General features: G+C 26.0%; 1 protein-coding gene across 2 annotated transcripts; it reads left to right on the top strand.

Moving 5' to 3' along the window:
- The first annotated feature begins 631 nt into the window (after positions 1 to 631).
- Positions 632 to 25,400, top strand: LOC134832006 (protein vein). 2 transcript variants are annotated; one of them, XM_063845887.1, is made up of 6 exons: positions 632 to 1,714; positions 21,917 to 22,109; positions 22,170 to 22,315; positions 22,975 to 23,092; positions 23,251 to 23,312; positions 25,267 to 25,400. In XM_063845887.1, the coding sequence occupies exons 1-6, from the start codon at positions 745 to 747 to the stop codon at positions 25,281 to 25,283; spliced, it is 1,506 nt and encodes a 501-aa protein (XP_063701957.1). In that variant the 5' UTR covers positions 632 to 744; the 3' UTR covers positions 25,284 to 25,400. The 2 variants fall into 2 exon arrangements, with proteins under 2 accessions (XP_063701957.1, XP_063701956.1); XM_063845886.1 differs by lacking the exon at positions 25,267 to 25,400 and adding an exon at positions 24,157 to 24,304.
- The last annotated feature ends 1,669 nt before the right edge of the window (positions 25,401 to 27,069 follow it).

Genomic DNA, 27,069 nt, shown 5'->3' with positions numbered 1-27,069 from the left:
ATTTTTTATAATTTTAATTAAAAAAAATTTTTTAAAATTATTTTTTTAATTTTTAAAAATTTTTGGAAACTCTCAGGTGACGAAAAAAAAAATTAAAAATCACTCATTCACGCACCCGAAACTCACGAAGACGCGAAAATCTGAATGCATTTATAAATAGAATTTCCTTTCCTTTTACTCGAGTCGTCTTGAAAAGTTCGTCAGTGAGAGCGTAGCGTTGATGAGTTAACAACGAACGACGTTCAATGAAATTTTTATGTAGGAAATGATTTTTTTTTTCGAAATATTAATTATCAATGGTGTCTCATTTTTCCTACAAAATAAAAAAAAAATAATTAAAAAAATTAATTAAAAATTATTTTATTTTTTTTAAAGGTGAAAAAATTTTTTGGAAATGAAACAAAGTGAATAAAAATTAAAATAAATAATTTTAAAAAATTGAAGAATAAAAAAAAATAATTAGTGAAGAAAATGAGGAATCGTCAATATCAACGTCAATACAGTTTGTGGTCAAAAATAAATAAATTACAATTTCAACCTCATTTGCGGCCCGGACCTTTTTAAAAGAAAAAAAGTACATATTAACGAAAATTATTAAAAAAAGTGAATTTTTATAAAAAAATTGATTAAAAAAGTAATAAAACGCATAAAAAATTGGAGAACGAGAAAGGAAGTTGTGCTCACGCGCGTGTCTTCTAAGCACGAAAACCACGATAAAAGTCCGGCGTCCTGGCATAAGACGCCATGAATGCGCAAATATTGCGCAAATGGAGTCCATTCAAATCATTAATGTACCTGTGGCTAATTTTTTTAGTTGTATTTTCGATAATTTGGTGTCCAGGTGCGTTTGCGATGCACCTAACGCCGCCGTCTCCGCCGCAATCCGTCAGCAACTTGACAGCAGCACGCAGCTATTCAAGCGAAAACGGTGGCGTACTCAACTATAGTAGCAATAGAAGTAGAAATAGTAGTTCAAGTAGTAATAAGTCGTCGTCGTCGTCGTCGCCTAGTCGTAGTAGTGAGTTAGACCAAAAATTATTGACAACACATTTACACCAAATTACCAATAGCAGCAGCAGCAACTATGCCGCCTACAGTTCGTGGCTGAACGAAAACAACAACAAACGCGAAACAGAAATTGCCAGATGGCGCCACCGAATGAACGAAAAACGCAATCGAATACGGAAGCATCGCCGAAACCTGCTACTAGAGGGCGCTCAAAATGTTTCCACGCCTCTGCTTGATGCCCAAACGCTGCGAAATCGCAGAGAATCTCTCGCGAATCGACTTGACGGTACATTCAGGCAGGAGCGCGAACACAAACGTTATTGTTCGGCGCGCGATCCTGCCGTACTCGCTTTCGAAGCGCCCACAGTGTTCGAAGGTAAAATTAAATCCATGTCGCACAATCGTCAAGGCCCGTATTCCGTGACTTTTGAATGTGTTCACGTGCATAAGCAACCGGCGGGCTTTGTGATTCCGCCCAAGGTTCGGCTACGCTTCGAAACGACGGAAAATCGCACAGAATGCGACATCTATCGGCAGGAATTCAAACAACGAGGTCCCATTCGTGGCGATATACTGGAACAGGGAAAGCTGTACTTTTTGTTCGTGAAACAAATCGACGTGGGAAATTTTACGATCTTGGGACAGCCGATACGGAAAACCAAGAAAACTGAAAAGGAGGTGCGACTTGGGGCGAGTAGTAATTATGGTAAGTCGATTTTTGATTTTTTTTTTTAGTTTTTAAAAGCAGGTCTCTCGACTGCGATCTGAGAATTTAACGAACCCGTAAACTTCGTTCTATCAATGAGTTTTTTTTTTAGAAAACTCCTAAAAGTATGCAATTAATTCAATTTTTAGGCTGTTTTCGGTATGAAATTAAGCTGATTCTTCATATTTAGCAGATTTTTTTGAAATTTTGTTTGAGTTTTTCAGTTTTTATTGTACATAAACCTTCTTAGAGCCAAAATTGACGAAATTTTAAAAACTTTAAAGAAATTCGTGAAGCAAAATTTGAGTTATTGCGTTACAAAATTTGAATGGATTCAAAATTTTTAGAATTTAACAAACCCGTAAACTTTAATATACTAAAGGAATTGTTTTTTTTTATAATAAATGAACTCCTGAAAGTATGCAATGAATAAAAATTCAAATTTAGGCTGTTTTCGGTATGAGTTTAGCTGATTCTTTTTATTTGAAGGATTTTTCCAATTCGGCTTGAATTTTTTGATTTTTTCTTGTACATAAACCTTCTTAAAGCCAAAATCTACTTATTACAAAAAACCGCAAAGATTTTTTTGAAGCGAAACTTGAGTTATAGCATTTCAAAGTTGGTATGGATTTAAAAATTCTTTTAAAAAACAGGAAATTTTTAAGAAAATCTCCTAATTTTTTAAAAATTTCCTTCCATAAAAATTAAACAATTTTGTACAGATGACATTGAACTGCACTTCCAGCATCTTTCTTAATTGATGGATTAATTAACTCAATTAATTGAAGGCAAACTGACTCAACAACTCGAACTTTTTTTTTCGTAGAATTCCTCATGAATCGACAAAACGGCAAAATCCATAAAAATAACAATTTTGGCACGTTTCTAGTTGAAAATCCATCAATTTTGCACCGTCGCACGTTCTCCCAATCAATCTTCGTCCCATGAAAAGTGAGAAATTTCTCTCGCTCTCTCAACTTTGTAACACAATAAACTACTTAGATCTTCTCAAACTATAATTATTCAAAGTTCTAAGTCAGTCAGTCAAGCTTTGCTTGGCACTTTTCAAAATAAATCAACAAAAAAAAAAAAAAACTCTCAAGAAAAACAACACACTGAAAAAAAGACGAGAAAAAAACGGTTCATCACATAAATAAACATGATGATGATTAAAATGTGCGTGCTGCTGTTACTGCTGCTGCTGCTCTTCTTGTGATGTTTATAAAAATAACACAGACTTGACGATGATGATTTGTCTGCCGTGTCTCTTCGCGTCGTCGTTGTGCAGTTTTTCGGGAAGTTTAAATATATATCGCACATTTTCCATTGTTCGTTCTCGTTATCTAGTTCTGGCAGCGCTGCTGCGTTGTTTATTATGTGCCGCTTCGTCGTGCCTTCTGAAGAAGCTTCTTCGCATTATTTCAATTCAATTATTTTATTATTCATTTATGGATAAAACGCACTCGTTTTTGGCCTCTGTTGTTGTTGTTGTTGGTGCCCGTGGTTGGTGCGGCATGAAATACATGAAGCGAAAAAAAAACAACAACAAAATTGAAACGACATTGTGAAGGCAAATAATAGCTTTCTACAATTCCTTTTTTGGATTAAAGCCGCGTGTGTGTGTTTGTGACCGATGATGATCGAGCGAGGCACGCAGGTACCTCTGTGTCTCTGTTAACTTACGTGCTGCGTGTGAACATTGTTCAATTAACAGAAAAATGATATCAAAATGGGTTTTGTTTGTTTTGTTTTCGCAGAGACGACGACGGGAAAACTTTTCGTCTGAAAGTATGGGAATTTTTTACGCGTGATTTTTTTTTTTGTTTTTTGCAAAATTTTTTAAAATTTCATTTAAAAGTTGTTCATTTAAAAAAGTTCTTTTGACATTTTTTTTAAATTAATTTTTTTAAAAGTTTTCTGAAAGAAAAATCGATTTTTGAACAAAAAATTTTTTATTAAATGTAAAAAATTTTCAAAAAAAAAAATAAAAAAAATTTTTTTATTTTTAACTATGAAACGTCAAATTTTTCAACAAAAATGTAAAATTTTGATTTTTTTTTATTTTTGAAGAAAAATTTGAAATTTTTTCAATAGAATTACCCTCAAAGTCAATTGAAGGTCAAATTTTGAAAATTAATATTTTACAGGAGACAAAATTTGAAAATTTTTCAATAAAATTACCCTCAAAGTCAATTGAAGGTCAAATTTTGACAGTTGAAATTTGACAGGAGACAAAATTTGAAAATTTTTCAATAAAATTACCCTCAAAGTCAATTGAAGGTCAAATTTTGACAATTAAAATTTGACAGGAGACAAAATTTGAAAATTTTTCAATAAAATTACTCATAAAGTCAATTGAAGGTCAAATTTTGACAATTAAAATTTGACAAGAGATAAAATTTGAATTTTTTTTTAATAAAATTACCCTCAAAGTCAATTGAAGGTCAAATTTTGACAATTAAAAATTTGACAGGAGACAAAATTTGAAAATTTTTCAATAAAATTACCCTCAAAGTCAATTGAAGGTCAAATTTTGACAATTAAAATTTGACAGGAGACAAAATTTTCATAAAAATTTAAATTATTTTTTTTTTAATTTAAATGATAAATAAAAATTTTACACTTAATTAGGTACTTAAAAATTACTAAAAACTTAAAATTTATAAATAAATTAAAAAAAAAAATAATTAAAACTTCTAAAATTTATTAAAAAAAATACTTTTTAAATTTTTTATAAAACTAAAAAAAATATAGAAAATTTTAAAATTTTATGAAAAAAATATATTTTTAATTTTATTTTTTTTTAAAATTTTTTAAGAAGATTTTCTGATTTATTTGGAACAATATTTTAATTCATTTTAATGAGTTTCAAAATTTAAAATTAATTTAATTGAAATTAAAAATTAAATAAAATTTAAAAATTAATTATTTTTTTAAATTTAAAACTGATAAAAATTGGTTAAATATTAAAATATTTGTTTAAAAAATTTAGATTTTTTTATAAAAATACCTTAAATAAAAAATAAAATTTTTAAGGCTGAAAATCAAAAATTTCATTGCTTTACTCAGAAATTATCAAAAATAATTTTTTTCTTGTAAATCTCATTAAAAAACCGATCGATCACGTCACCTTATCAACACTTACATACAAAACACTTTCCCTTGAAATCCCTTCAAAAATCAACTTGAAATGATAAATTATCGTCAATATTGTGATAATTCCCATAATTTACGGCCCATCTCATATTTCTCCGTTCCTCCTTCCACACGGGAAAAAAACGCATCGTCGAAACGCCTCTTCCAACTTTTATCTCTGCCATTCGATCTACAACCGAAAACGAAAAACGAATCTAACTGTACGATGTGTGGAAAGAAATAGACCAGAACCGTCGTCATCAAGAGAAAAACGCTGAATTCTCAGACTTTTAACGATAAATAATTTATTTGATATTTTTTTTTTGGAGTGTACCGCGTCGACGATGACTGTTTACCCTTATTTGTGACAAATCATTGAACTTAATCAGCCCATACTGCAGCGCACACAAAAATAACAACAAATAATAATAATAAGAAGATAATGATGATGGTATGGAAGAACGGCAACAATGTGATGATATTTCGTTTGACTGCACAAAAGTATCGAACGAGAGACGGCGCGGTGCGTAAAATAACAACAACACAAACAACAAGAGAACGGAGCAGAAGAAGAAATCAACAGATGTTTAACGTGTTCGAATATTGACTCAAAAAAAAAATTTTTTTTTTCGTTTTTCGTGTGTCTGTTAACTTTGCCGAACGAGCTAATTACCAAAATAAAATACGGACCTCGAGAGCGACCAAAGTGACCTTTTATGACATTTTGTCACAACCCTCTGTCACAACAAAAACGCCCCCGACACGACATATGTTAATAATTAAATTATCTTCCTAATCATGTGTAAATTGAACTTTTTGATATGAAAAGTGCACGTGCCGTATTGCCAGCGCGATGCGAGAGAGAGGAAGAACGAAGAACGAATTACATTTTAAATAATTTGTTAACAACAACAACACACAAAAAAGCGTCTGGTATCCAGCTTGCTCGTCGTCGTTCAATTTTTTTTGTGTTTTTTGTTCGGTGTGCGTTTAATTTTTGCAAGCCAGCCGCTTAAATATATAAATTTAATTGTTGCTTAAATAATGTGGAGGAACAAAAAATTTGCGAAAAATTTTACGTGAAGGATTTGACTTGAGCGTATTTTTAATTTTTTGAAAATTTTGAACATTTAAATAAAGTTGTAGTTAAAAAGTCCTTAACGAGCCAAAAATATTAAAATAATTTTTTTAAATATCATAAAATTCGCAAAAAGTTGATTTTTTTGACATCTGTCAACTGTCAAAAAATATAAGGGTTTAAAATTTTGACCTCAATAAGTCTTAAAAGATTCAAAAATATCACAAAATTTTATTAAAATTGTCGAAATTTGAGATTTTAATTTTTTATTTGACATCTGTCAACTGTCAAAATAATGAAAATTTTTAATTTTTCATAAAATTTTAGAAAAATTTTAATTTTGAACTGAAATAATTTTAAACGAGATAAAATATCACAAAATTTCATAAAATTTTGCCACAAATTAAGATTTAAATTTTTTGGCATCCGTCAACTGTCAAATATTATGACAGCTCTAAAAATTTTGAGCTAATTTAATTTTTTTAACAGTTTTGAATTAATTTTTATCTAAATTCAGTATTTTTAAGCCTTTCATAATTGAGATAAGATTTTGACATTTTAATTGAGAAAAATTTAACTGTCAAAATTTGTATCTGTCAAAAAGATTAAAATTTTTAAGTTTTTGTCTAAAAATCATTTTTTTGAAAAATTTTTAAATTACTTTCCTGATTTTTAGTTAAAATTTTGGCAAATTCATTTATTTTTAATTTAAAAATATTAATTTTAGTAGAAAAAAAATTTCAGTTCTGTCATAATTTGAACTGTCAAAATTTTAATTTGAATTTGACGGTTAAAATTCATAGATTAAATTTAATATAAATTGAAAATTTTCGTAATTTTTCATAAATTATGTAATTTCTTTGCTGAAATATTTTTGAATTTTTTTTTAATAAATTTGACATTTGAAATTTTGACAGCTGTCAAAATTTTTGTTAAAATTTAATTTTTAATATTTTTTTAAAATGTTTTTTCATTAAAAAAACTATAATTTGTCTCAAAAATGACAGACAGACCCAAAAAAAAGCTCAAACTTTAATTTTTTACAAAATTTTCCTAAAATGCGGTAAAAAACCAAACCACACAAAACAACAAAAATTACGTTCCGTTTGCGATGTGAGCGAGCGAGCGATACGATATGGGAAGTCGTCACTTCTCTTCGGCAGATGTTTTTCGTTGATACTTATTATTTTATTTTTTTTTACCGGTTTTGACTTCTCTCTTTATCATTATATTCACTTTTTTGTTGTTGTTGTTGTTATTTGTTGCACACAAAAGAAAAGAAGAAATTTGAGTGTAAAAAGGGGCACGCGTCATCATTAAGGAACGATCGACAGGTTCATCTTCTTCGGTTTCTCGTCATTTTCGCTTCCATGATAATTAACTTGACTCGACTAGACGAAATCTTTTTGCACTTTTCTTCCGCTTCTCCGTGCGTTCTTCAGTCTATTTTCGAATTTCATAAGAATTTTGTGTGTGCACAGAAAATGCAAATAAAATGGCAATAAAACACTTATTTCTGTCGTCGTCGTTGCGTCGTTTTTGCCTTGCAGACTTAAAAAGAACGACAGACATCATAAGTGCCTCTCACACACACGAGAAACGCATGCTGATGAGACAACATGACAGATATTTATTTATAAAATTATGTAATTGAATTAAAATACTTTACTTGCCTGCCTTGCTGTTTGCTCGGGGCATTAATTAGATTTTACTCGTGTACTCGTTGGTGCTTGTAACGAGAGACTTTGCGCTCGCGATGATGTTAATTGTATGAAATTTGTGCATTTGTTACAAATTTTATAGATTAGAGCAATGAACTTGACTTGCCATGCCATCATAAGAAAATCGCAAGGCATGAAATTGCCAAAAAATATTTTTCGTAAATTTTTTTTTAATTATAAAAAATTTGAAATTTATTAATTTTTGTAAAATTTTTAATTTTTTTTCTAAAATAAAAAAAATATTAATTAAAATTATTTTTTTAATTTTATGAAATTTTTCTAATTATTTCTGAATTATTTCAATAATTTAGAAAAAAAAATTTTTGATTTTTTTTAAAATCCGTTATTTCATGATTTTTTAAGAAAAAAATCAATAATTAAAAAAAATATAATTTTTAATCTAATTTTTACGTCAAAAATTAAACGTTTTAATTTTAAAAAAAAAAAATAAAAAAAATCATTTTCAAAAAAAATTTAAATTAAAAAAATTAATAAATTAATTTTTGAATAATCAAATTAAAAAAAAATGAAAAAAAAAGAATTTAAATAAAAAAATAATAAAATAAATTTAAATGATTAATAAATTATTTATTAAATAAAAAAATTAAAATTTAATTAAATTAAATTTTTTTATGTGAAAAAAATTAATTTAATTTATTTTAATTAAAATTATTTATATCATCAAAATTTTTTAAAATTAATTTTTATATTTTTTGTGCTCAAAATTCCAAGAAAACTAACATTTTAAGTCATTAAAAAATTTTTCATGTAAAAATTACAAATTAAAACATGAACACAAAAAATTTGGCAGAAACAAAAAATCAACTTTTTTACATAATTTGTTAACAAAATTGATGATAAGTGGCGCACATGGCGCCCATTCCATTCACTTTCCAGGAATTATTTACAAGCAAAAAGTTAAACAATTGAAGTCAAACACGCGTCTTTTGCACCTGGACCTGCCATATCCCGTTATTTATCGCTCGCACGATATTTGCCCGAAAAAAAAAATTTACAAACACAGAGATTAAAAACTGTGCATTTTTTGCTGCATCTCCCAAAATTTCGGCAGATGTCCGGATCAGCTGCTTCCGTCTTCCTTGCGAGATGAAAAGAGATCACTTTGCGTTTTTAAATATTTGTTCCGACTAGTGACTATTAAGCAAATATGCGGAGAAAAAAAAAATAAAATTGTAGAAAAAAAAGTAAATATGATAATCAAAACACAACACAACAAGATCAAAATGCATGCGGTTTCTCTTGTGAGTGAAAATATTAAAAATTTATGCTTTATATTAAAATATACGGCAAAGCAAACACAAAACACAGAAAAATAAACAATAAAATCGTATGCGCCGGCGCATCTCACTTTAAAAACCTTATCCACACACAAAACACGAGAATAAATAAGGAAGGTAAATAATAATAATAATGCGCAAATGCAAACATTATGCTTGCCTCGTCGTTGTCGTGTTCGCTGTTCATAGATGAAGGAGGAGGAGGAGGAGGAAGAGAGAAAAAAAATGAAACTAAAGCATAAAAGGAACGAAAGATAGAATAATATGTAAAAATGAAATAATAATAAGCCATAGAGGGGGCAGGCAAGCAGCAAGGCAGCACACAATATTATGGTTTTCACCTGTCAACAATATAAATTTATTACGCGGCAAATGAAATGTAGGTACATTTTTATTGTTAAATTATTTCATTTGAATTTTTTTTTTGCACTTTTGATTTTTTTTCCTACTACATTTTTTTTTCTTTATTTCGTAAAATAGACACAAAGAAACCAACTCCAATTATTTGACTCATTATTTATTTATTTTAAACAAAAAATCTATTTGATGTTTCCACAGAATTGTTCAAGTAAATATTATTCTTTATCTTACAACTTTTTTTTTTGGTTCAAACAAGCAACTGAGAATAGAAATAATAATAATAAAACACAAGTTTTATGTTTAAAACATACAAACACTCGTCAAACATAGATCAATTGAATAATAATTTGGCGCCTATCCCAATTATGGTATTGAAAGCGATTAAACAGAAGTATTTTTTTTTTGTGTAAAAATTACGATCTGCGACCCTTGGATGGGGTGAGTTTTAATGTTTTTGGTAAAAAAAATAATTGAAATAGATTTAAAGAAAGCCGTAACGAAAACAACGATAATTAGTCTAGGATGACTTATGATGATGACTTTCATCTTTTTTTTTTCAATTTAGAAAAGTTAACAAAAGAAATTTAAGCCAATTAGAAATGTTTGTCAAAGTAATCCAATTAGAATTTTTGATCCAGTATTTTTTTATTCTAAATTATTTTTTTTTAATGTAAAGAATTATTTCAGTTTTAGTTGAAAAATTTTGAAAGTCAATGAACGCCATGGTCAACACGGAACAACATCCAAGATTAATGATGAACAATTTGATGATTTAGCAAAAACGGCTTGATCTGAAGTTATGTCATTGGGAAAGTGTCTAAAACAAGAACAAGGAAACATCGACATGGTACCAATATCTATTTGCATCATGCTGACTCTTCAAGGCTATACAGAAAATTTCAAGCTAGTCTCAACTCATAAAGCACAGATAATCGAAAGACTCAAGTAAAAACGGTTGCCAGCGTGCCAGTTATTGAAGTCCTGGAGTAAAAAAAGACAAAAAAACATTCTTCTTGGATTCTTCTGTAGAACTCGAACAAAATCTACAATCGCTTTTTATTAATATTCATCCCTACTATTTATTTATCTTGTTAACTGAGTCAAAAACTGACAATCTTATATTATCAAATTTTTAAACTTTTTTTGTCGATAGAATAATTCGATACCAATTGTGGCAAGAAAATTAATGAACACATGAGTCAAAATCTTAACTTAACTGAAAAAAAAATTATCAGGAAGTTAACCTGATAGTTTTATCCCTCGGTAAACTCTTATTATGAAAATTATACGACATACAAAAAAAAATTAATTTAAAAAAAAACTTTTTTGGACTATTTAGTTTTCAAATTTTTTCCCTGTAATTATATAGAAATTTTAATTTTTTAAAAATTATTTTCCAAAATCTAATTTTTTGTTAACTAATTTGCTATTCTTCAATAAAAAATACAAATTTCAGTTAAACGTTATTAAATTTAACTTTTATAGAGTTGATCGTAAGCAAAGTCATCCCAACTCACGTTAATCTAATCACACATTGAATATTTACTCGAAGAGGAGATCTTTTAATCTCTAATTTTTATTCCAGTTCAATTACTTTTGTAAACAAATAATTGAATTAAACTCACACATTTGCTACTTGCTAGTAATTGTTCCAATTTTAGCTTACAATAACCTCCAAAGTATCATTTTTTTTTGCAACAAATTCTCTCATGTTTTACTGCTAAAATGATTCATTTTTATTTTATTTCATTTTTTTTTGTGTTGAACAATAGTCACATTGTGTATCATCTTGAATTTTATTTATTTCCATAAACGAGTGGCTTGTTGTTCACTCACTTACTCACACGCAGCAGCAACATCAGCAGCAGCAGCAAAAGAAATAAATGTGCGATCATCATAGAAAATCATAGGAGAATTTTTTTTTATTATTATTATTTCAAAAAGGCAAGAGGCATGCACCGTATCAAGATGAACTTTATTAATAATATAAAATAAAATGAAATATTTTTTTAAAATGCTAATGAAAAGAGTCGTCTCTGCTACTGCCTGTGTTTGTTATCTTTGTGCATCACCGATGTTGCATTTGTTGCATAAAAATGTAATTTATGAAATATTGTGTCGGATGGTGTTACAACACACGAGACACAGCAGACGAAACGCAATGCAATGCAAAAAAAAAACGAGGTGCTTGAACTGCTCTGCTTTGCTCGGACGAGCATTTTTCCTCATTCTTCTCGTTTTTTTTTTTTTGAGGAACGGTGTGTGAAAAAATTTTCGGCTCCAAATCCGGCATAACTGACCGCACACAAACCTTATCTCGGCTAATTAAGTCTTTGGCATTGCCATTTTCGGACAATAATAATTAATTTTTTTGTTTGTTTTACCTCTTTTTTTCTCGTTTTTGGGCAGAAAGCACGTAAAAGGTGCTGTAGACACACGATGAATGGTAGCTGCCTCGAAAATTAAGTTAATTTATGCAAGAACACTGCTGAGTCGAGTCGTCGTCGTGTCAAACACACAAAAAAGGTCTCTCTCTCTCTTGTTCTGTGTTACTTTTAAATAAAATATATAATAACAATACTATAAAAAATAATAAAGAGACCAGAAATGGAGACCACACAAATTGTGTTGAAAAAGTGTCCAGAGAATGCGTGTGATTTTTTCTCGTGTTCGTTCTTGAATTTTTTTTTTATTTTTTTGCAAATAAAAATTATTTTATATGGTTATAAATAATAAAAATGTTACATTTTCGAAACACACAAAACAAAAAAAAATCCAACGACGTACGAGAGAGAGACGAGAATAAAACAAGAAATAAACAAACAATCGCCTATTAACGGTGTGAAGACATTTGCGCTACATCATTTATTGCCACCACGCTGCCATGCAAATGAAGTTGTAAAAGTAAAATTCCGTTGAAATTCACTCTCCGTGTGTTTGTGTGTGCGAGTGAGGAACTACCTGAAGGAGGTCACGTGAAGGGGTCGCCACACGTGTAAAATCCACCTTCATTTAGCACCATTAACGAGACGCAAACGAGAACGCAGCGAAACCACAATCGCAAGTACATCAACCAAATAACGAGAAAAACCAACGAAGGAACGAAAGAAAGACTCGATCGACTCGAGTTGAAACAACGTACAATTACATCTCAGAATAATAATAATAATAAGAATGTGTGTAAAAATGTAACAAAATGAATATTTTACTTGTGATATTTCTTTTACCGCATTTTGATGGATTTTCAGAAAAAAATATTTTTTGCTTGTTTTGACGTCTTTCTGTAAGAAAAAAAATTAAATTAATTTTTTTTTTTTTGAAAAAAATAATTTTTATCATTAAAATTAAACAAAATGTATAAAACAAAAAAATCTTAGGCTTTAAAAAATTAAAAAAATAAGGTTCAAATTTCTTTATGAAATTATAGCTTTTTTGAATTTTAAGTGACCAATTATTTAAAATTTATACATTTTTTTTAAATTATAAATAAAAAATTCTAAAAATTATTTAAAAATAATGCAAAAATTATTCAAATGTTTTTTTAAATCAATATTTTAGAATTACAATAGAATTTAAATTTTTTAAACATTTTTTTATTTTAATTATTTTTTTTATTAAATATAAAATTTATATTTAAAAATATAAAAATTAGTCAAAAATCAAAATTTTTGATACGAAAATATTTTCAGATGAAAATTATCAATTTTTTTAAATGAAATTTTGTTTTTTTCAACAATGAAAATATTTTTTTTTTCTTAGTTTTTTTTTAAATATCTAAAAAATTAAAATTTTAATATCTTTCATTGTCAAATAATTTTTTAATTTAAAAATATTTAAAAAAAATTTTTTTTTTCAAAAAAAATCTGAAAATTTGTGAAAAAGCTCAAAAATTTATAGTAAAAAATTAAATAAAATTTTTTAAATTAAATCAAAAAAAAAAAATAATAATCAATTAAATTTAATTATAAAAAAATAATTAAATTAAATTTAATTAAACAAAAATTTAAACAAAAAGTTTCATAAAATTAAAAAAAAATTAATTAAATTAAATTAAAAATTAATTAAAAAATAATTATTTAAATTAAATAAATAAAAAAATAATTAATCAAATTTTTTATTTCATTCGAATTAATTAGAATTTTTTAAAGAATTTAAAAAAAAATATTCAAAACACGTTCAAGTCTTCAATTTTTTATTTTTTTTTCTATCTCAATTTTCTGTTGTCTCGTTGTTGTTGTTATATTTATCATCAAACCCCAACAACAACAATACAACGTACATGCCTTTAACTCATTATTACTATTGTTCACAGTAGTTGGTAGAGTTTCGTTTTGGTTGACTGCCCCATTTTGTTGCGTCTTTGATGTACTTTTGTGAAGAAAAATAACAAAAAACGTTCAAGAAATTATTTCATTTCATTCCAAATTTAGTCATTTTTTTTTTCTTCAAATCAACAAACTTTCCTCCAGCTTGTCTACCACCGCGTCTGAGGTCATTTCACGATGTCTCCTAATTTTTTGCGTCAAAAACTGGAAATTCATACGAACGAGATCGCACACGATTTTTTTGATCGTAAAATCTATTAATTTATGGATGATAAATGTTCACGAAAAATAAAAAAAAATGTGAAGACGAGAAAAAAAGCGAATCAAAAACAGATGTTCAGACATTTATTTAAACGAAAAAATATAAATTTCAATAAAATTAACAGAATTTGTAATTTAGTGTAATAATTACGAGTGTGATGATATAATGATTGCCTGCCGACGTCGTTTTCGTCATGTGTGGAAGAGTTGTTAAATTAGATTAGATTTATCGTTTGCTGGACTGTCGCTCCTAGAATGGCGAAAAAAAAACATTAATTAGTAATATTTTGCACAGATTTTTTTTTGCGCACCTTGCAACTCCGCGCGCATATCTTGTGAGAAAATCTTAATGTGCTCTTTTTATTATATTATTATTATTTTTTTTTGCACAAAAAGAGTTTTTAATGTGCGAACAGAGTCCACGGTGTCCCATGCTTGGCAAACAAACGCAGCCAACAAACGAATCGGGTAACAAGATTTAAAACATATATTTAAAAGTCTCGCGCTCTGTATTTATTATAATGTTATATTTTTATTTGTATGAACTATTTGTGTGGCGCAAATGCGTGAGAATTAACAACTTTTAGTTGTTCGAGCAAACAAATAAAAACCGAAACAGTTAATGGAGAAAAAAACGGCAGCAACTCTTTTTTTTCGTTCGTTGTTGTTTTTTTTTTTTGTTTTATTGTGTGGCGTGTAGTAGAGCGACAGTTGCAGGTCGACTCGTTGCTCGGATGGATGACTGGCAGTGACATTGCACAAGTAAAAGAAATTGTTTGAAGCGCAGTGTGAAGGTTAAATAAATGACGAGCGATGATAAAAGGATTTTTTCAAAGTTAAAATTTATTTTAAAAAATGTTTTTTTTTAATTAAATTGTCCTTTAATTTAAAATTTGTGGAAAAAAATAAAATTTAAAAGATTTTTTTTATTTAAAGAAAATATTTTATTTTGAGTTTAATTTTTTTTTTGAAAATTAATTTAAATAATTTTGAATTCTTAATCTTCAAATTAATTTTTAATTAAACTCGAAATTTGCAATTTAAGATAAAATTTAAAAAAAAGAAAATAAAATAAAAGTGAAAATATTAAAAAAATATAATTAATTTCTGAAAATAATTTTGATAAATCTAATCTAATTTTGATATTAGAAAATTAATTTTGAAAAATACTTTAAAAATTAATTTTAATTTAATATTTACAAAAATTAAATTAAAAATTAAAATTAATTTTTTTTCTATGAAAAAGGAATAAAAATTCCAAATAAAAGTTTGTAGTTTCAATTTTTCAAATATTTCATAATTTAATTATTCAAATTTATTAAAAAAAAAAAACAATTTTATTTTTTTTAATTAATTTATTTATTTTTTAATTTTTTTTAAATTCCAAAAAACAATTTTTTGTCAATGAAATTAAAGGCGAATTTTTTAATGAATTTTTTAATTTTTTTTTCAAACTAATTCTGAGAATAATAATAAAAATATTAAAAACTTTTCGCTTTATTTTCACATTAAATATTCATTTTTATATACAAAAATCTGCCAAAACTAATGATTATAATAAATTTAAGGTTTTATATTTATTTTTTAGAAAATCGTAAAACTTTAAATTTTTATTTGAAAATTTCTTTAAAACGATAAAATTTAAAAAAAATAATTATTTGTTGTTCAAGAATTTCTTTAAAATTTTTAATTTAAAATATATTTCATGAAGCATAAATTTTTAATTTATTTATTTTTATTTTTTTGAATAAAAATTAAATTTAATTAATTTTTAATTTATTTATTTTTTTAAATTTTATTTAATTAATTAATTGATTTAATTTTTTTAAATAAATAAAATTTATTTAATTTTTTTAAACAAATTAAATTTATTTAATTAATTTAAATTAAAATAATTTTTAATTTGAAATAAAAAATTTTTATTTTAAATAAAATAAAATTAATTAAATAAAATAATTAATTTAATTCAAATTTAAAATGAATAAAAAAAATATTTATCAATAATTAAATTCAATAATTTTTTTTGGCTTAAGATCAATAAAAAAATTAATATTTTGTCAGAAAAAAATAATTTCCAATAAAAAAATTTAAATATAATTTTTTTAAAAAATTTTGCTTAAAAATTCCACTCAAACACTATTTTTCTATGAGTACTTTAACACATTTACCTACCGAAAAAAAACTCCACGGCGCACTCTAAAAATGCAACATTACTCATGCTTACGTCTCATAACGTGTCTTTTATGCATTTTAAAACGGCAATTGCAAATAAATAAATGAATAACTACACTAATAATAATTGTAATTCAATATGTTTGGTTTCTTTGTGCGTCGTTTGTTTGCTGCCACGATACGTAAATTTTTTGCCACAAACAGTTTTTTCCCATAACTAAATGTTTTAAACACACAAGAGCAAAAAATAAAAAAAAAGAAAAAAAAATATTATAAAATATCGGCAATAATCCAGCAATAATAACGTAATTCCAATTATTTCAATGTGTTTGTGGCTCGGTCAGTCTCTCTCGCTCTCTCTCGGTTGCTTTATGGATTTTTTTCTTGCAGGTAGTTATAAATAAATATTTTTTTTTGTGTTGTAAATTCGAGTGAGAATGTTACATTTTTCGAAAAAAAAAAAAAAAAATGCTCGATGACTCAGTCTCGAGATGTCAATTAGTGCAAAAAAACGCAAACATTGTAACGATTTCCAATCTAGATGCTGCAAAAATCATCAAATCATCGCAAAAAAAGACGAATATCATTCAATTTCATGTAAAACATCTGATTGAATTAAATCCGTGTCAATTGAACATTCTTTGCTATACGATCGCAGCGCAACTTTTCAAGGCTACAAACACTGCATGCAGCGATGATATTTCTATTTTGCTGCCGTTTTCATGCTGCCGCCGCTCCGTTCATGGGAAAAATTCAACGGCGGGCATGCAAATTTAATCCAATTACTCAAAAAAAAATTTTGTGTGCGTTTTTTCGGGTCCAAATGTTAATTTAATTCAATTAAAAAGGGCTTACAATGTTAACAACCACAACAATCACTTGGCGCAACGTAGAGACTTAGAGAGAAATAAGCGAGCGTTGCATGATATGGCAAAAAAATCTAGATATTTTTTTAATTGATTTGATTTAAATAAATGGAAATTTAATTGAGGCGAGTGAATGCATTTATTTTGAGAATATACGGGTTTCTCGTGCTGGTCAGTTTAGTTAATTTTATTCTTTTTTTTTGACAAGAAGGGAGAATTTTTGACATGATTTGAAGTTTTTTTTTGTTATTTTTCTTGATGATGACGAGCGAATTTGTTGAAAGATGGTTAAAAATATTTTTTTCAAAGAAGAAAGAAGAAAAAATTTTGTTAATTAAATAAAATTTAAAAAAATTAATTTTAAAATAAATAAATGAATTTAATAAAAATTAAATTAAATTTATAAAAATTAAGAAAATTTTTTTCAATTTTTAAGAAAAATTTTAAATTGCAACTTTTATTTTATTTTTAAAAATCACGTAAAATTTAAAATTTAATTAATTTGACTTGAAAATCCTAATTTTGAAAAAAAAACAAAATTTTCATATTAATTTTTTTCCCAAAAAAAGATGAAAAATTCTGAGACCTTATATAAAACTTGAGTAAAAATTTAAAAAATATTTGGTTTTAAAAGGTTTTGACTCAAGCTCAAGTCTTAGAATCAAAAATTTTAAATCAAAAAAATATTTTACGTTTTACTAAAGCTTGACATTAACTCTTAAAATTTGGAGTTTTGAACTTTTTTCTGAAAAAAGTTTTTTTTTAAATTAATTTAATTAAAATTAAATTTATTTATTTAAATTAAATTTAAAATGAACTAATTAAATTAATAAAAATTCAATTAAAAAATAATTAAAAATTTAATAATTTAATATTTTTAATTTAATTTATAAATTTTTTTTTATTTTTTTTAAATAAATTTAAAAAATTTTTTAAATTAAAAATTAATTTAATAAAATTATTTTTTTTTTATTTAATTATTAAATTAATTTAAAGTTAAGTTTTGACAAATTTTTAATTTTTGCTTAAAATCTTCTTTAAAATTTTTTTCAAAAATAAAAAAAAAAAATTTTTTTAAATAAAAATTAATTTTTTTATTTTAAATTTATTAAATTTAATTTTAAGTTAAAAATTTTTAAATTTTGCTTAAAATCTTCTTTAAAAATTTTTTTCAAAAATAAAAAAATTATAATTTTTTTAAATTTATTAAAAAATATTTTAATAAATTTATTAATTTTTTTTATTAAATCATAAAATTTTTATTTAATTTTTTAAAATAAAAAAAAATAAATTTAATTTAATTAATTAATTATTTTTAATTTAAAAAAAAATTCCATGAAACCCAATAAATAGCAGATATCTCATCATTTCGCAAAAGTAATCAAACCTCAATATAATAGTTTATAAAATACTAATAAAATGTTAACAAGTTGCAAAGACAAATAAACACCGCCGTGCGCGCAGTTAATTTTCGATGTTCATAAATATCGGCAACAAAATTATTTTTATGAGAATTTATTAGATTTTTATCGTAAAAGCAACACGAGTCGACTTCCAGCTGTGCCGCGCGAACAAATTTCGGAATAACTTGTCCTAGAAAGTGACTTAATTATTATCAATTTTCGTGCGACGTAAAAAAAAGCTTAAATTGGTACCTCCAAATTTTTTTTTTTATTTTTTTTTAATAATTTTTTTTAATTAAATTAAAATTCAGCGAAACTTAAGAAAACTCTTTTTTTCTCTTGCAGAACCAAAAATTGTCACTAACGTTCACAGTAAGTAACGATTGTTGTGCGTTTGGGTGCCAATTTAAGCTTTTTCTTTAGTTTTTTTCGTGTTTGTGTGGTTTTTTTTCGTAATTTTCGTAAATTGAGCACGAAGGACATCGCGACGCCAGAAAAAAGCGAATTAATTTCATGCAAAATTTAAATTCGGTCAAAAAAAATTACTTTTAAGCGTCTTTTGTCTGCTTGCCTCATAAATCTGCGATTGTTTAGAGAAGAAACATCATCATAACACATTACAAAAAATTCAAAAAAATTAAACTGACATAATTTCGGTCGTTTCACGCCGAACGACGCAACACAAGGTGACGAGACAGGCGCGTGGGTCGATGGAAAATTATGTTCGACTCATCGGCAAACAAAAAAAATTGAGAAAAATCAATATTTTCTTCCTGAATCGTAATTTCGAGCACGGAGGAAGTCTGAATCATCAAATAATGACCTGTCAGAGAAAAAAAAATTAAGTACGTGAAAATTGGCAATAAAATAAAATTTTCTGTTTTTTTTTGTGTGTCGGACAAAAGAAGCAAGATTGTTGCGGAAAATTGAGGCGTTATTGATTGATTTTACCTTGAAGTTGCACACGAGGGCAAAATTCGAGAAATTTTAATGGGAACATGATTTATGAACGTTCGGAAGACTAAACAACGCGAATTTTATGACGGCACAAAATCCAGAAAAAATTTTAAAATTTTTCGAAATTTTATTTTTTTTCATGTCTGGATTGCCACGCGTTTTCTCTCGTTGCAACAAACGACTGAAATAGACATTGTCTGACATGAAAATAAACTAAATTTGGTTCAAAGTGTGTAAATTTGATGCCGACAACGACGTCGACGACGACGAACGACGACCGGGGCAATGTGAATGAACTGCAAAATTAGAATTAAATTTGTTTAGAAAGGAATTACGCGTTGCGCGAGAAGACGACAACTGAAAGATTTATGATTTGGATTGAACTTTTTTTTCGCTTCGATCAATCATTCGTCACTTCATTAATTGCTTCTTAATTTTTTTTTAATTTTTTTTTGATGAGAAATGACACGAGAAGTGACCTTTTTCGATTTAAGTCGAAGGAAATTTTTTTTCTAAAATTATCCCGATGAAAAATCGTGGGTTGATTTATTTTCGATAAATGCCATAGTAAAAATTTTCGTAGTAAAATGGCTTAAAATAGGCATGCAAATCATCGGAGTAAACAAAATGCATCACAAGACATGCCGCTTGTTCGTTGCCGGTTCAAACTATTTTTTTTTTTCGTCGCTTTGATGGATCAATGCCAATCATCATCATCATCATTGCCGATGAATCATCACGAATGATAAGACTTTGAAAAATTTTGGTTAAAAATAGGAAAAGTCAAAACATCACAACAAAAATTGGGCAGACACATTTTTTTATCAGTCTCGAGAGACTTTTTGTCTGATTTTAATTTTTTTTCTTTTTTTTTTTATTAAAAATGAGCGACACACGAACAGACAACAAATGTGATAATTTTTTAATTTTTTTTCTTAAATTTACTTGACGCACGTAAATTTATGAGTGGCGAGGAAAAAAATTAATCTAACAAGTGGCACGAACGACGATTTTTTTTTTTTGAGCGAAACGCGAAGCACATGGGCTTTCTTCTTGAGAAGTTAACGACGACGACGATGATGATGACTTTAATGGATGACTAAAGAAAAAGAAAAAAAAAAGTTGACTTGCTGCCAAAAATTATATAAAATCCATGGATATGATAGACGCGAAAGTACTTTACACTTTGCTTCGCCTGTAAAATGGCAACGACTCGTTTTTTTTTGTAGAAAAGAAGATGAGAAAAAAATAGGCGGAAAGTGTGAGGTGTTAAAATAAAACACATCAAATGAGCGAGACAGACGACGATGAAGGTGCATGGGTAAACTCAGGGATGGGGAAATGTGAAATTTTGGCGGTTGAGCTTCACTTTTAGTTTTTAAAATTATTTTTTTAGCTTTTAAAATTGATTTTTAGTACTAAAAATTCATTCTGAGTTGTTGAAAAAAAAAATTTTGTACTAAAAATTCATTATGAGCTCTTAAAATGAAAGTTGTAGTACTAAAAATTTATTCTGAGTTCTTAAAATAAAATTTTTAGTACTAAAAATTCATTCTGAGTTCTTAAAATAAAATTTTTAGTACTAAAAATTCATTCTGAGTTCTTAAAATAAAATTTTTAGTACTAAAAATTCATTCTGAGTTCTTAAAATAAAATTTTTAGTACTAAAAATTCATTCAGAGTTCTTAAAATAAAATTTTTAGTACTAAAAATTTATTTTGAGCCCTTAAAATAAAATTTTTAGTACTAAAAATTCATTCTGAGTTCTTGAAATGAACTTTTTAGTACTAAAAATTCATTCTGAGCTCTTAAATTGAGATTTGCAGTACTAAAAATTTATTCTGAGTTCTTAGAAAAAAAAATTTAGTACTAAAAATTCATTCTGAGTTCTTAAAATGAAAGTTGTAGTACTAAAAATTTATTCTGAGTTCTTAAAATAAAATTTTTAGTACTAAAAATTCATTCTGTATTCTTAAAATGAAATTTTTAGAACTAAAAGTTCATTCTGAGTTCTTAAATGAAATTTTTAGTACTAAAATTTTTAAAATGAACTTCTCAACTTTTTCAATGGATTCCCTTTAAACTTTTCTTCGCATTTTCCGCCCCTGCCTCATCTTCTGAATCATCATCGTGACCTGCTAACGACGTTTATTTCTTTTCTCTTGTGTTTTTTTTTTTCATTTATTTATCTTTTTAAAGGTCGCTCACAGTTTTTTTTTTGCGCTAACCAACTTGCATCACTCACAACAGCGACGAAAAGAAAAACATGTCGACCAAACAATTGGCACTATTCCCTCAGATTCTATTTACTCTACTCTAGTTCTCTCTACGACGACGAAAAAAAACTGTGTTGCGATAATAAATTTTACAATTTACTACGTTCTCGTACTCGATCTAAATTTTCGACAATGTTGCTGTTTCTGAGTAAAATTGATCATCGATTGATTTGTCACGCGGTTTCTTTTCCGTTGGCGATTTCCGTTGAGTCAGAAAAACAGCGAGGTGTCATAATTTCATCATTTTTGTTTATTTTGAACGATGAGACCTACTTTTTGTGTTATTTTTCATAATTTTCTGTTGATTCGAGGACAATCAAAATATTTATTTGCGATTTTTACTTTTTCAGGTCAACGCGCCTCAATTTCCTCCCTCAGCACAAATGTGACAGTTAAGGAGGGCAAACGAATACGACTGGTGTGTCGCGTGAATGGGCAACCGCCGCCAAAGGTCACGTGGTTCAAAGATGACAAGAGTCTCAGTAGGTTAAGGAAAGCGGGAGTCAGGGGACGCCGAGAGGGAATCAAACTGGAGCAATTTAAGTGAGAAATTTTGATTTTTTTTAGATTTTGAAATTTTTTTTATTGTTTTTCACTTTTTAGGACCAGATCTAGACTTATTATAGAAGCGGCTTCACTTAGTGACGCTGGCAAATACGAATGTAGAGCTAAGAATAAAGTCGATAGAACTTTCAAATCTGAATTTACACATGTTCGAGTATTACCAAATAGCACCACAACGACCTCAAGTAAGATTTTTTTTACTTTTAAATTTTTAGTACAGTTCTAAAAATTAATTTTTTAGTACTAAAAGTTCAACCTGAGTTAAAAAAATGAACTTTTTAGTACTAAAAATTCATTCTGAGTTCACAAAATAATTTTTTTAGTACTAAAAATTCATTCTGAGATCTCAAAATAAATTTGTTAGTACAAAAAATTCATTTTGAGATCATAAAATTAATTTTTTAGTACTAAAAGTTCATTCTGAGATCATAAAATTAATTTTTTAGTACTAAAAGTTCATTCTGAGATCATAAAATTAATTTTTTAGTACTAAAAGTTCATTCTGAGATCATAAAATTAATTTTTTAGTACTAAAAGTTCATTCTGAGATCATAAAGTTAATTTTTTAGTACTAAAAATTCATTCTGAGTTCACAAAATAATTTTTTTAGTACTAAAAATTCATTCTGAGATCTCAAAATAAATTTGTTAGTACAAAAAATTCATTTTGAGATCATAAAATTAATTTTTTAGTACTAAAAATGCATTTCTGAGTTCTTAAAATGATCTTTTCAGTTCTAAAAATGTATTTTTGTGTTCTTAAAATGAATTGTTTAGTACTAAAAATTCATTAATTCAGCAATTTTAATCACATTTTCTAATTTTTCTTCATTTTTCTCTCTTAGCAACAACAAAATCCACTACAACCGAGGGTCAACCATGCCCAAAAGACTACGAAATCGAGTTGTGCCTAAATGGCGGTGAATGTATCTTCTTCCCCAGCATTGATGAGAAATCTTGTTCGTAAGTATTTTTTTTAATATCTGGAAATTTTTCTTTCGCACCGCATCTTTAATGAACTCAAAGATCATCCAAAGGTTTTCAAAGGCCAATAAACCCTTTATTTTTTTAATTTTCACACCTCAAATCACGCTCTAATTAAAATTTTTGTTATTTTTCAGTTGCGCCGAAGGTTTCAGCGGAGAACGTTGCCAGAACAAAGACCCCGGATCACATCAAGCGAGTACGTACACTTCGAGTAACAATAAAAAAGAATGTAAAAATGGATATATTGGTGGCTATTATTGCTAAATTTCTCTGATCGATTCTCAAAAAAAATTATTCCCGTACTAAAAATGTTAAAAAAATCCCTCTTAAATACAAAAACTTACAAAAAAAACTATTTAAAAAAATTAACATTCCATTTTTCCCCCGTTAACTCGCAATAAAAGCCATCAATTTTCATTATTTTTCCTTTTTTATTAAAAAAAAAATATTTATCAGTGTCAGGAGGAAGGGAACCTTATTTTTTAAAATCTTGGTCAAAGGAAATTTTGTTTTTTTGATTAACTTTTGGTCCCGGAAACGAAATTTTTTAACAAATAATCCTCTTTAACATTCATTTTTGTTGGATGGAGTTGTCAAAAAAGGCTCAGGTGCCATTTTTATTTGAAATAAAAAAAATGAAAGAAAAATAATTTTTAAGAGAGGAAAAAATCCTTTTTTTTTGTAAAAATTGTACTCATAATATGACAAAAACAAAATAGTTTAATTTATTTTTATTATTAATTTAATTATATTATTATTAATTATTATTTAAAAAAATTAAATGAAAAAAAATCAACAAAAATATCCTCAAATTAATTTAATTTATTAAAAAAATATTTTTAAGTTTTTTTTTTTGGTTTTTGAAAATGCGCGTTCGGGACGTAGTTCCCTTTCAAAATGGCTTGAACTCTAAAAAAAAATAAATAAAAATTATTTTTAAGCGTCATTTAAACATCACACACACTACACACAAACACAAACAGATTTCAAAATTTATTTTTTTTTATTATTTGTTTTTATTTTTTTATTTCTCTACACAGGACAGGGACTGCTAAAAGAACAAACTTGGGATTTCTTCAAAAATTTTTCGTACGTAGAACGATTTTAAGTCATTTTGGAAGTGATCTCTCCAATAAATATTTACAAAAAACACAAAAATCAATACAAAAAAATGTCGAAAGTCACTTCTTCGGTAATGAAAAATAAAATTTCTTGAATAAAAATAATTAAAAAAAATAATAATAATTATTTGCCAAGAATAAAAAAAATGCATTTTTTAATATTAATTAATTTGTTAAATAATTAATTAATTTTTGTAATAAAAAAAAAATATAAAAAGAGAGAATCTTAATTTTTTCCTTCTTTTTGTTGTATAAAAAATAAAAACAAAAGTCATGAAAAGTATTGTTGTTGTAAATATTTTTTAAAAAAATAAATAATGAGTATAAAATGGGCTTTCACTAATTTTATAAACAAAAAAAAGTCTCTTTAAAAATAACAGAATTTGTAAAAAAAATTAATTTTAATTTTAATAAAAATATAATTAATTAAACGAAAAAATATTCTTACAATTTTTGTACATAAAAAAAGAAGATTCTCCCCAACTGCCTTTTTTAAAATATTTTTTAATATTTTAATTTAAAAAAATAAAGGTAAGGCGTTTACGTACTTTGTTCCCGTTTTTAATTCAAAACCAATAAAAATTTGATAAGAATTGAAAAAAATAATAATTAATTAATTAATTAAAGACTGACTAGAATAGAACTGTACTCGTCTCTCTCGTAAATTTTTTCGCTGGAGAGAAAATAATGAAAAAAAAGAACAAGTTTGAACTTTTTTTGTGTAAATTTATTTATTAACTAATTATTTTTAATTAATTTATTTATATTTTTTGTATGTTTGTATAATTTTGTGTCTCCTATAATTTAATTTTAATTTTAAAAAAAATATTTTTTTTGTATAAAAATTAATTTTATTTTTAATGAAAAATAATACAGAGCCAAATATATAACTAACGTTCGCATGAAAATTTTTGTGTGTTTTTTTTTTATTTTTCCCTTGTCCCTTAACAAAAAATTTTGCAAAAAATCCTTTAACAATAAAAATTGAAGCTCATGATGAAGCTTTAGTCGTTAATTGTTAATCGATAGTTTTTTACAGAATTTGATGAGTCTAAGAAATTAGCGCCTGATATGGAAAGTAAGCAATGGATTGATTACGATGACGATCATGAAGAGGACGATGACTGGGAGGATTAACAGGTACGACAAAATTAATCGCAAAAATGCCAAAGACTTGTAAATTATATGTAAGCTTCGTAAATGTAAAATTAATGAAAGAATAATAAACTGTATACTAAAAAAGTAATTAAAAAAAAATAATTAATAGCTTGAAAAGTAAATAAAAAAAAATTAGGAGCTTTGTAATAAAACAATAAATAATTAATTAAAATAAATGAAAAATACTCGAAAATAAAGCTTTGCTGAAAATATTTTTTCTTCAGTTTAATGAAAATGAATCAAAATTAAAGGACGAAGATAATAAAAAAAAATATTTAAAATTATAAATTAAAAAATAATGAAAGCAAATAAAAAGTATTATTAGATTAAGCAAAACAAATATATTTTTTTAAATTTATTTTTATGAACTTTCGTCAAGAAATTTATTTTTTTTTTAAATAAAAAAGGTAAGATTTTTAATTATTTTCTTCTTCTTCTTCTTCTTTGCTTTATTAAAATTTTTCGTCTTAAAACTACACAATTTTTAATTAATTAATTTTTTTTAAGATTTTTTATTATTTTATTAAAGTTTAAATAAAAATTTTCACATTTTTGTACTCCTCAGTAATTTTTTTTTGATAAAAACTTAAAATTTAGATTTTAAAATGATTTTAAAAAATCAAATTTTGTTCTTTTTTTCATTTTCTTACTCCTCAAAAAATTCTTAAGCTTGTTATATTAAGTTTAATAATTTAATTTTTTTTTAATTAAATATGTAACTTTTATTAAGAAATTATTAAAAAAAAAAATTTATTGCTTATTTTCACATTTTTGTACTCCTCATTCACAAATTTTCGGATAATTTAAAATTGAATTATATCAAAAATTTAGATAATTTATAAAAATAATTTATTAAATAAAATATTTTTAATTTTAATTTATTTACATAATTTAACATGTTAAAATTCCGATAATTTTATAATAAAAATTATTTAAAAATATATTTTTTTATATTTTTGTACTCCTCAATGATCAATTAATGAACAATTTCAAATAATATTTGATCAATAATTAAAAAAAATTAAATTTAATTAGCTTGAGTTTTTAAAAATATTTTTAGATTTCTTTAAATTTTTCTTCAAAATTGCTTCAAAATAATGTTTTTATTTATTTTCTTCATTTCTGTACTCCTCAATGATTAAAAGGAAAATAAATGAATAATTTTAAATTAAATTTTAATCAAAAAGTAGATTTGTTTAAAGAATTCTTACTATTTTTATTAATTTTTGAAGCAATAACTTAATTTTATTAAAAAATAATTTAAATTTTAAAAACTTTTCACATTTTGTACTTCTCATAATTATTAAAACGGTTTAAAGGAAATTTTAACATTAAAAATTCAAAATTTTTGAAAAAAAAAACTTTTTTAAAATAAAATTTTCACTAATTTTTTGTCATTTATCTCCTTGAACCAGAAAATCTACTTTAAAAATCACTCAATTACCATAAAAAGCAATTTTCATGCTTTTCGTTCGTCATTATCCGTTAAATTTACGAATAAAATTTCAAATTACCTGATTAGCGCAATTTATGTAAAAAATAAAAAAAAATTTCTCCTCACAATGTTTACATCAACGAATCGTGTTTGTATACAAAAAACCGAAGCTTCTGTTTAATGATAATAAAAATAAATACTGAAAGTGATTTTTTTTTCGTCAGTAGTAATTGAATGAT

The sequence above is a fragment of the Culicoides brevitarsis genome, chromosome 2, assembly GCF_036172545.1.
Source record: "Culicoides brevitarsis isolate CSIRO-B50_1 chromosome 2, AGI_CSIRO_Cbre_v1, whole genome shotgun sequence".
Lineage (NCBI taxonomy): Eukaryota > Metazoa > Arthropoda > Insecta > Diptera > Ceratopogonidae > Culicoides > Culicoides brevitarsis.
This window is presented reverse-complemented; position numbering and strand designations above follow the sequence as displayed.

Bases quoted from the DNA above. Each gene is read 5' to 3' on its own strand.
- LOC134832006 (XM_063845886.1), top strand. From the start codon at position 745: ATGAATGCGCAAATATTGCGCAAATGGAGTCCATTCAAATCATTAATG. The intron at 1,715-21,916 runs GTAAGTCGATTT...TTACTTTTTCAG, and splicing joins TGGGGCGAGTAGTAATTATG to GTCAACGCGCCTCAATTTCC. The intron at 22,316-22,974 runs GTAAGATTTTTT...TTTCTCTCTTAG, and splicing joins TAGCACCACAACGACCTCAA to CAACAACAAAATCCACTACA.